This window comes from Teleopsis dalmanni, chromosome 2, assembly GCF_002237135.1.
Source record: "Teleopsis dalmanni isolate 2A chromosome 2, ASM223713v2, whole genome shotgun sequence".
Classification (NCBI taxonomy): domain Eukaryota; kingdom Metazoa; phylum Arthropoda; class Insecta; order Diptera; family Diopsidae; genus Teleopsis; species Teleopsis dalmanni.
Window position 1 is genome coordinate 12,587,615 of NC_051847.1, and position 10,219 is coordinate 12,597,833.

General features: G+C 27.1%; 4 protein-coding genes across 5 annotated transcripts; 3 read left to right on the plus strand and 1 right to left on the minus strand.

Moving 5' to 3' along the window:
• The first annotated feature begins 3,782 nt into the window (after positions 1–3,782).
• Positions 3,783–4,707, plus strand: LOC119681082 (DNA-binding protein SMUBP-2-like). Its single transcript, XM_038094154.1, has 2 exons — positions 3,783–3,982; positions 4,040–4,707. The coding sequence occupies exons 1-2, from the start codon at positions 3,976–3,978 to the stop codon at positions 4,546–4,548; spliced, it is 516 nt and encodes a 171-aa protein (XP_037950082.1). The 5' UTR covers positions 3,783–3,975; the 3' UTR covers positions 4,549–4,707.
• A 1,290-nt stretch (positions 4,708–5,997) lies between these two features.
• On the plus strand, positions 5,998–6,809 carry LOC119680907 (UPF0598 protein CG30010-like). Its single transcript, XM_038093929.1, has 2 exons — positions 5,998–6,128; positions 6,196–6,809. The coding sequence occupies exons 1-2, from the start codon at positions 6,003–6,005 to the stop codon at positions 6,694–6,696; spliced, it is 627 nt and encodes a 208-aa protein (XP_037949857.1). The 5' UTR covers positions 5,998–6,002; the 3' UTR covers positions 6,697–6,809.
• A 62-nt stretch (positions 6,810–6,871) lies between these two features.
• On the minus strand, positions 6,872–7,920 carry LOC119680906 (protein crossbronx-like). Its single transcript, XM_038093928.1, has 4 exons — positions 7,799–7,920; positions 7,682–7,746; positions 7,473–7,576; positions 6,872–7,416 (listed from the first exon to the last, which is right to left on the minus strand). The coding sequence occupies exons 1-4, from the start codon at positions 7,873–7,875 to the stop codon at positions 6,940–6,942; spliced, it is 723 nt and encodes a 240-aa protein (XP_037949856.1). The 5' UTR covers positions 7,876–7,920; the 3' UTR covers positions 6,872–6,939.
• Positions 7,921–8,763: 843 nt separating this feature from the next.
• Positions 8,764–10,219, plus strand: LOC119680905 (phosphatidylinositol 4,5-bisphosphate 5-phosphatase A-like). 2 transcript variants are annotated; one of them, XM_038093927.1, is made up of 3 exons: positions 8,764–8,840; positions 8,899–10,103; positions 10,163–10,219. In XM_038093927.1, the coding sequence occupies exons 2-3, from the start codon at positions 9,084–9,086 to the stop codon at positions 10,169–10,171; spliced, it is 1,029 nt and encodes a 342-aa protein (XP_037949855.1). In that variant the 5' UTR covers positions 8,764–8,840; positions 8,899–9,083; the 3' UTR covers positions 10,172–10,219. The 2 variants fall into 2 exon arrangements, with proteins under 2 accessions (XP_037949855.1, XP_037949854.1); XM_038093926.1 differs by having other exon boundaries at positions 8,899–10,213.

The following is a 10,219-nucleotide window of genomic DNA, read 5'->3' on the forward strand; positions in this document are numbered from 1 at the left end:
AATGAATAAATATAAATAAAATTGTTTTTGGAACTAAAGTCAAGGACAAAATGTTGATAATCGTGCAAAAATCAGATATTTTAAGTAATAAAATGACTGCATTATTTAATAATTATTGAAATCATCTTAACCGATTGATAATAGAACAAAAATTACAGGTTCGTGTTAAGCAAAGTTTTTAATAAAATATGGAATATTTATTCACATACATTCTTCTGTGCAATACGGAGAGGCAGAAAAGAAAAATTAATATTAATTAAAATTGCCCTTATTGCAAGAGGAAATATTTTTTGAAGAAAACATAGCATATGTTCTATGTTAGTAGATGTTATTCTATATTGTTTTAATGTTTAGAAAGATTTTTTACGCATTTTAATTCTAACATTTTATTAATTTTGAAATTATAATTTTGCTATTAACTAGCAACTCGATTTTAGTTAATTTTAGTGAATATATTTGAGATAAGTTGAAAACTGTCTGCACACATGAGTAAAGTGAAGGGGCTTACTTCGTGATTGATATAAATATAATTTAGTAGGGTACTTCATATGCAGTATAACATTTTCAATATTTTCAATATGATTTAAATAGTCAACTAATAAATTTATTAGTAATTTTTTAATTAAAAGGAAAATTCTTGAAACAAATAATCACTTGACAATTAAATTCCAAGTACTCTTATCAGTTAGAACTAAAAAAATAAAATAAAAAAAATTCTATAATTAATTTAAGCTGCAAGAGTGCAATGTCTTAAGTCCTAACTCTTTTTTTTCAACTATTAAATTAAATTTTAAAATCAACCGCCACTTAAAATTATAATTTCATTATGAGCAATGATAATAAATATAATAAGGTGTCGCTCTTAAATTTTCTATGTTTATTTCCAAGTGGATCATCAAAAGTTTCGCAACAACAATTTGCTTTAGTAAAGCAATACAATCCACAGTTTCTTGACGCTAGATTTTGTTAGTGTAATATTAACAGATATCAGAAATAATAATTTTTTATTTTTACCGAAGTGTATACATTTCTCTTAAAGCAAATAAGTGCAGCACATGTATGTGATCGTTGTTGTTTGTTTGGTGCATTAAAACAAAAAGTTGTTGTTAATTTTTAGTAAAAATGTAAAAATTAATAAATGGAAGAAAACATTATTGTGTAAAAAATACTAAAATACCAATGAAACGAAATATTTGATTTAATTGAATATTTTTTAAATTTCTTATAGAATATTTATTGCATTAAAGAAATAATGTATCTATGCAAATATTGATTTGGATTAAATTTTTTAAAAGTTTTTATTTCATTTTTTTTTAAATCATTTAGAATTTAAACAAAATAAATTTTCTCTTTTCAAACTTAATTCTCTTTATATCAACATTTTGATAAAGGTAAAGCTTATTTTATTATTGTCATTTTTTTTTTAATTTAAATAATTTTAAGCTCTGCGTGCTTTTAAGAACATAGAGAAAGAGAAAATCCATTTAATGTGTAAATAATTTTTCCCTTTCTTCTGATTTGATTAATTCTAGCGGTAATTTCAAAAATCGTACGACTTTAACAACTTTAAGTACACAAACACTGTCTACTGTAAGATATTTGATAAAGTTGTTGTTACATTTGTACTAAAAAGTGTTATCAAAAACGTGCTACTTATTGTTTTATTGAAAAGCACAAATAAGAAATGTTTATTGATAATTTGAATGAGACGAGAGAATTTGATTACCAATAATTATTGATATAATTATTTTTCAGACAGATAATAAACATGCAATCATTAACTACTGTTATTATTATTATTGTCACACTTAAACCAATATTTGAAATATTAATAATTTAATTTTAGTAATAATAAATATTATCATTATGGTTATATAAATTTAAAATATTAAATTTTTTTAGAATTTAAAAGTAATTTGCTTGCTGACTTGCTCATTCCACTCCTTCATGCAATGGACACTTGTTGACTTGCTCCAACAATCCGTTACTAAATGTTTACGACAAGTTTGTAAACATGCAACGATTCCAAAGCATTGCTTGTGCTTGTTGCGATGGGGATTTTTATTTCAAATTAAATTCTAAACGACTTTTGCGTCGCTCTTATCTACATGCCTTTGTGTGTTTATTTGCTTACTAAAGAAGGTGTGTCTGCTTGTTTGCAGAAAGCAAAAAACACAAAGAAAGCAATGGTCAATATGATATTATTTGTGGTATTATCATTTTTATACTAAAGATGATACTTTGTGTAAATGTACATATATTTGGTAATGTATATATACACGTATATATCAAAATAAATAAAGGTTTAAAAAAGGTTCATATATGTATATCACAATCGTTTGCGTTTGGTAAACACAATTAGATTGGCGGTTTTAATTTTATTTATCCTTTATAAAATAGTTCCATAGTTTTAATAAAATGTTACAGCTACAACAATTAGTATTTTTAATTGATGAGTTGGAGATGGTATATAATATCTATCTCCTAATGACAATTTTCACAAGTAGAACCTTTCCATTATTCATAAATAAGATCCTGGACTGTAATTTATATTGCAAAAATATTGCTTCTTTCTCATTTATTTATTATCATTGTTACTCCAAATAAATTATTTTTTAAGCGAATTTTAAATATAAATTTATATTATAAAATAAAAATAATTATTTTTAATTCTTTCTATTATATATATAAATTATCTTTAAAATATTTATGATTCGATCATATACACTCACTATAGAGAGGATTTAATTTGATATCTTCAGAAAGAGTTAGGATAGGTTGGAATGACAGCCATGTGTATCACAGCTTACTTTACTACAAACTACGGATTATTGTGATACACCGCTATAGAATTGGTTAAATGTGATTAATTTTAATTAGTTAATATTAAATGTTCTTTTGTTTCTTCAAATATAATTAAACATTTTTGATAGTAAGATATTTATTGTCATAGGTATTTCATAAATATTTTTTTATTTTCTTCTGCTTTTCAATTTGCCATATATATGCATGTTGTTGAGCCGTTTCCAAGTTAGTGCATCTGGGCACTTTTACTCTTTAATAGCTCGAGGGTTTCTGCAGAGTCCCACCCATCTCACTGATTAATTTGTGTATTCCTCATAAGCATGTGTAATACGTAATATACACAAATGATATGACTGTAAAATTGACAAATAAACATATTTCTAATATTCTATCTATATTAATGACACTAATAAGAGGCTTTCTTAATTAAATAATGAATTATGTACACTTTTTTATATAGTATTAAATTAATTTTCAGGCTTGATATGTAATTTACTGTCTTCTGCATATTCGTCTATAATTCGTAAATTATAGATTTAACTTAAAATTTTAAAGTGTTTATAATTTACATCTACCAAATATTATAAAATGTAATAACCTTTTTTCCAACGTTAAATTTATAGAATAAAATGTATATGTTCAATATCAAAATTTTATCTTATATTATATTTTCACTCAGACTTATCGAATTTTTTTAGTATATTTTTTATGGATTTCGTATGAAAAAAACGATATATTGCTACATATTTGTCGAGTTAAGCTTAATAGTCTAAACATAACATTACAAACGGGTAAAAATTATATGAATTTTGAATCCCAAATTTCAATAAGAAATTAATATCAATTAATTGCTTTATTTTTTTTCTTCTAACAAATAATACGTTTATAAATAAAGACTTATAATTTCCAAATAAAATAAATGATTGTATTAAAATGAAATAACTGTCAATAACTTATATATAATTTCCAAAGAAATAATGCATATAAAACATATTTGAATATTTGATACGACGTTGTATAATTGCATCACTGCAATTAAGTCAGAGATGTTATTAAAAAATGTGTCAAAAACATATGTTCAAATAAATTTAACAAAATACATTTCAACTGAAATGTAAATAAAAACAATTTACGGACACGAAATTAAAAGTTCAAATTAATCCAGAAATAATGGCAGGTATTTTAAAAACTAAAGGACTTTTAACATCTCTCTCATTTAATTAATATTTATTAGAAAATCAGCAAATATCTGAAACTAAGGAATCAACATCAACCAACCAAAAAGATGAGAAATCTGATCCTCCACTATTTCCAGCGAAACCAGGAAAGAAACCAAACTATGGCACAAATAATACGTTAGAATTGCTTGAAAAAATACCTAGTAAAATAGTCGATTTAAAATTGGATGAAGTGTTAACCGCAGTTAAGACAGTTGACAATATGTGTGATTTTCCGCGATGCAAAACAAAAACAAGTTTAATTGGTCAAGACTGTGAGCATTGCCGCAAACGTTATTGCTTTAAACATGCATTACCAGAAGTTCATGGTTGCGGTGAGGCTATTAAAAAAAATGAGCGTACAAAATTTTTGCACCCAACGCCTGCTCAAACTAAAAAACAAGAGAAAGACTTGGTGAAGGCAAAAAAGAAACTTCACGAAAAATTGGATGAAATGCAATTGCAACGCAAACAAAAGCCTGCTGGTACAAATAGTAACAGTGGCAAAAAGAAGAAAGGGAAATAAGTTATATATTTTCAAATATCACCTCTCAACAATATATTGAGATTATATTTAAGCATGATAATGTGGTATTAGATAGATATTAAAACCGCTTATTGTAAAGTTTAAATAACTTCAACAGTTATCTAAGCGCATTTACAAATTTGATTTAACACAAATGTCCTGAAATAAAAATATTAAGTATATTATACTAAATTGAGATTTTTATGTTTATGAAAACAAGTTTATTTCACTTAAATTTCATTAATTAAACTTGAATTTTGGGAAAAGTGCTTAGTGATTTTTATGTTATGAGTTGACAATACGTAACAACAAATATATAAAATTTATATTAAATACTATTTGTCATCGAAGAATTTAATAGTAAGGATTTCATAGCGTTACATCAAATATGTAGATGAAAGTCTCATCTTCATTAGGAGCCAAAAAACTTCTAAGTAATTCGTTTAGATATATAATATAATTTGTTTTAAAGTGCATTGCATTAATTTCAAGAAGTGATTTCTTGGCCAAAAAAATGAAAATTTTCGTATTGGCAGTATAGATTCTGTGTTTAATATATATCAAAATTCGCGGTGTCAAAAACCTATTACCAGGGTATTTTAAAAACACTTGTTGAAAACAAAATAGTAATAAATTCTGGGCCAAGTGACATGTTTAAAAATAAACAAACCTCTAAACTTTATAGTTTAAACGTGAAAACAGTTATTAAAACGGAGCCTTCTGAGAAACACGAAAGGAATGATAGCAGTTCATATAATTTTAATATACAACGATTAATGTAGGAGCTGAAAAGTATTTTGTAAATATAGTTAATATAACATATACAATAAACAAATATTAATTGTGATTATCATATCTTTAAAAGCTTATGGATTTTATGATTTTCATTTTATAAAATATATTGATAGACTAATGCTTAAATATAATTTTGTGACCAAAAGTTATTCTAATGTGTCATATTTAAGGACTAAAAATTTTATGCTGATTAGATATTATAACATTTTTTAATTAGTTATATTACTGCTTAATGTCAATCAGGCATAGAGGAATAGGAAATTATCTAATAAAACATCAACAACCGTTTTCTAACTTAAACCTGTTAAAACCTGTTAAACCTGTCCTCATATTATGTTTTGCCAATATATCGAACATATTTTGAGCAGTGTTCGTCATTTAATTGCAAAAACAGGTAAATTTATTATTGCTATACATATATCATATATATATATAACATTTAAAGTAATTAATTAATGTGAAGTAAAATATGTAATAAAAATACCAGTAATTTTTTTTAGAAGCATGAGAACTTTTCTTGAGCATCATTTAAACGATGCGCACATGGGTCGTCTAACTTTTAAACATAAACACAGCTGATTTGTATTTGAAAAGTAAAAAATATAAATATTGTTCAAAGAAAATTTGTTCTTAATTTTAAATAAAATAAATTTATTGAAATGATTTTAAAAAATCAATTAACTAGAAATTTAATAAATGTATGCCGCCACTTTAGCTATGAACAAGGGCAAAGACCTACACCTAACGTTAGAGAGTATTTTTATTACATCGATCATGAAGGCATGGTTTGTATTCACATCTACTTTATATAAGTTATTTAGTTTAATAATCCAAATAAATTATTTACAACAGTTATTTTTAGATGATGCTAAGATAAAGAACTTTACATCTTGTTTGAAAGAAAAAAAATTTTTGAAATTCTTCTTCAATCGTGTTAAGTTAAATAACACAAAAAGATACGGCACTGAGTTTCCATATATATCAATTTGTGGACGAGAACTTAACTACATAAGATGCGATGATGTACCAATTGTTTACACAGAAGTAAAACAAAATTGTGAAAAAGGCAAAGATGAATTACTTTATGCTCATGCGGGCGATTTGTTAAAAGTTGATTTTCAACCCGAAAAAATTTATATGAATCCTACAACTGGAAGAGTCTATCATCCAGCTTGGCAAAAAGTAGGTGATATTGGCTTGATTCGCTCAAAACTTGCTATAGAATTAAGTAAAAACTTTGAATTCAATAATGGAGAACAAATGTCACCAACACATTTTAATTGGCGAGGAAAATGTTATCCATTAAAAAATGACTGGATACTTGGAATTAAAAAATATGGAATATATGCCTAGACGCGCGTACAAATATATTGATATTATTATTCTAAGATTGATTTCCACATAGTGCGTTATAAAAAAAATAGATTGAAAAAGTACGTTTTTTTAAAAAATATTTTAATGTTTATGTAAAAATATAAAGGATCTGTTTTAAATGTATTGTTAAAATTATTTAATTTTGCGTCTGTGATAACTCAATAAAATATTAATAGATTAATAAAAACATTAACATTAATAAACTATACAAGTAATAATAATTTATTCTAAGCTTAAAGGCGTAAATTCACCTTCTTTCACCCAAGATAAACCTTTTGAATTGGTCGAATTTGCGGCATTAGATGAGTGTTTGTTTAAACGTATATGCTCCATTGTGGGTCCATGAACTTCCTGTTCAAACTTTTCAAATGTTATATAATGTGGATCATCTGTTGGTGATTGCTCATATATTCGATCCTTACTATTGCTCACACATTCTTTAACTTGTGCAATAAATTCAGCACGATTGTGTCTTAATAATTCAGCAGCTTTTACGTTATTACACTGCGGGGTGCCTTCGGTACCAGCTACCATATGTAGACATTCTAATGTATCTACAAATATAGCCTGCAAGTATTTTAATAATTGCCATACATGATCTTCACCAGAACGCCAATGCGGGAACGCAGCTGATATGTCTAAGGTACCAGTATAGGGACAAACTAGCGGATGAAAAATATCGCTTTGAAAAATAATTGTCTATAAAAGAATAAATTGTTGAACAAATATAAAATTAAATTTATGAATTAACTTACTGGAGACGTTTTATCATCAGGAAATTTATCTGGTAATAGGATAGTGAACCGAAATATTCCACCTGCGTAAAATCCCTGTCGTATGAAAATCACAGCATACCAAACTGTAAGTGTTAAATTTGATTTATCAGGAATTATTAAATAAAATCAAATACATTATTCAAAAATTTTAGTTTATACAAATCATAATAAAAAGTAGAATCACTTACGCAATGAGTTCCCGAAAGAAGGTATAACGTACACACCTCCTATTTGCTCCGATTCAATCATTTTACTTAAATTATGGATATTTAAATATTTGTAATTTGATATTTCAATTTACTTACTATTCAGCCAAAATTTTATATTCTTGCTGAATTGTGGTCAGCAATTTTTCATCAGTTTTATGTGCTTCTAACGTCATTATATTAATATCAATTATATTTCACAAAAAATGATTACAATTTGCTATAAGATCTAAAGAAAATATAAACATAATATTAAGAACAGCTGATTCAGAGTTCATCAATAATCAGGGTTGCATTTAAAAGAATAAACTACTTCACATTAGAATTTAAATCACATACAACACTGAAGGTACATTATGGTAAAAATATTATATAGTGGGAAGGCAATACTGACATCATTTTTAACAAATTGATAGGTAAAGTGCTTTCAAAATACAATTTACGAAATCAGAAAATTTTACTGAGCAAAACCAAGCTCATTTGCCTTAATATTGACAAGCCGCGGCCCAGTGGGCATCCACGACAAAATTTGGGTAAATTTGGAAAAGATATATATATAATAACTTCATTTGTACATGCCCAATTCTGGTAATATTAAGAAATTTGATTTTAGAGACCTAGTTCTAGTTGACAGTCAAAAGATAGGTCTTTAAAAAATAGTCTCTTTTATCAATTCCGGAGATTAATTTTAAAATGTGAATTTTCATGATACTTGCGCTATTTGAACAGAAAAGAAAACTTTATCGTCACTACAGCCAATCAATCAACCATAAAAATTGTTATAATTCTTTTTATTCATTTTCTTTATATTTCATGGTACATGATGGTATCAGTAAAATGTCTTGCTTCATTTTTTAGAATATTATTGCAGAAATTATTTTACTGTATTTTCTTTATCCTGCCGATTTCTTTTACACAAAACTTCTCTTTTAACCAGTAATAAAACGTATTATTGCATGCACAAAAATACAACCATGCACTATGTTGCTTACTTTGAAAATTTTACTATTTCTCCACACTGACACAACCTGTTTACTACAAAATATTTATATTCTTTATTTACACTCTCTTTGAATTTCTAGTAGTCAATGAGTTCAGCGGAAAACAACAATAGTAGTTCGTAAATCAGAAGCCATAAAAGGTATGAAATAATAATGCTGTGATTGATTATTTAAAGTAAAAGTAATATATTTTTATAGATGCATTGCGTATTAGTTGAGTACGTATAAGATTTAAAAAAACTTTCAGACGCGGAGCTGAAGTGAAGTGTTATATAAAAAAAGCGGACAAAATTTACTAGTAATAAGCAAGATTGACGTAAACTTGCAAAAATAAACGTGACTTGAATTCAAAACCAGTATAAAATTCGTCGAATCGATAAGTCATGGTCGCTGCAAAGGCTATTGCAGATCTCTGCATTTATATATTAACTTGGAACGTTGGTACGAATTCGCCAAATAATCTGTCATTGACAGATGCACTATCGCTAAATGGTACTTCCAATTGCCCTGACCAACAAATCCCTGATATATATGTTATTGCATTACAAGAAGTTAATACCAAGCCAAAAAATCAACTTTTAAACTATTTTCAAGATGATCCTTGGGTTTTCAAGATACGTGAACATTTTAACGATAAACAGTTTGCCAAAGTATCAACAGAACAATTGCAAGGAATTCTCATTATGATGTTTTCGCAAATACAGCATATTCCACATATAAAGGATATTGAAGTTGGAAGTACTAAGACTGGTTTTGGTGGCTTATGGGGTAACAAAGGTGCAGTTAGCATACGTATGAGTTTATATGGTACTGGTGTGGCATTTGTTGGTGCACATTTAGCAGCTCACGACAAAAAACTAAAAGAACGAATAGAAGATTATAATCAAATTATAAATAATCATCACTATGATACAAACAAATACAAAACGATATTTGATCACGATTTTGTTTTTTGGTTTGGTGATCTAAACTTTCGCATCGATGGTACTGACTCAGCCTGGGATATACGTACTTTAGTGGAAGCTCGCCAATTTGCTGAGCTACTTGAACGTGATCAATTAAATTTAGTGCGTAAAACTGGAAATGCTTTTGGCCGATTAGAAGAGCATACAATTGATTTTGCACCTACATTCAAATTTATTGAGGGTACATCGGATTACGATTTAAATCGTAGACCTGCATGGTGTGATCGCATTCTATATCGTGTTCAAGCTGATAAATATCCTAGCATTAAGTTGAGTCTCGATCAGCTATCATATAAATCACATCCTGAGTATACATTATCTGACCACAAACCAGTATCTGCGGAATTTCTCTATAAAATTGAAACCGAAACTCATACCGATGAAGACCTCCACATACTAACACATAGTGATGGAAATACCGAAACTCCATTAGCCAGTGTAATTATATTGACTACTGCATTTTTATACGCATTTATTTAAGTTTCTGTCTTCCATAGTTTTTTTAGTGTACAAAAAAACGAAAATTTATTAACTCAAGAACAAATCTGAAAGAT

Coding starts and splice junctions, on each gene's coding strand:
- LOC119680907 (XM_038093929.1), top strand. CDS start 6,003: ATGATTTTAAAAAATCAATTAACTAGAAATTTAATAAATGTATGCCGC. Junction 6,129..6,195: donor ACATCGATCATGAAGGCATG/GTTTGTATTCAC, acceptor TATTTACAACAG/TTATTTTTAGATGATGCTAA.
- LOC119680906 (XM_038093928.1), bottom strand. CDS start 7,875: ATGACGTTAGAAGCACATAAAACTGATGAAAAATTGCTGACCACAATT. Junction 7,747..7,798: donor TATAAAATTTTGGCTGAATA/GTAAGTAAATTG, acceptor CCATAATTTAAG/TAAAATGATTGAATCGGAGC. Junction 7,577..7,681: donor TTCTTTCGGGAACTCATTGC/GTAAGTGATTCT, acceptor TAACACTTACAG/TTTGGTATGCTGTGATTTTC.
- LOC119680905 (XM_038093926.1), top strand. CDS start 9,084: ATGGTCGCTGCAAAGGCTATTGCAGATCTCTGCATTTATATATTAACT.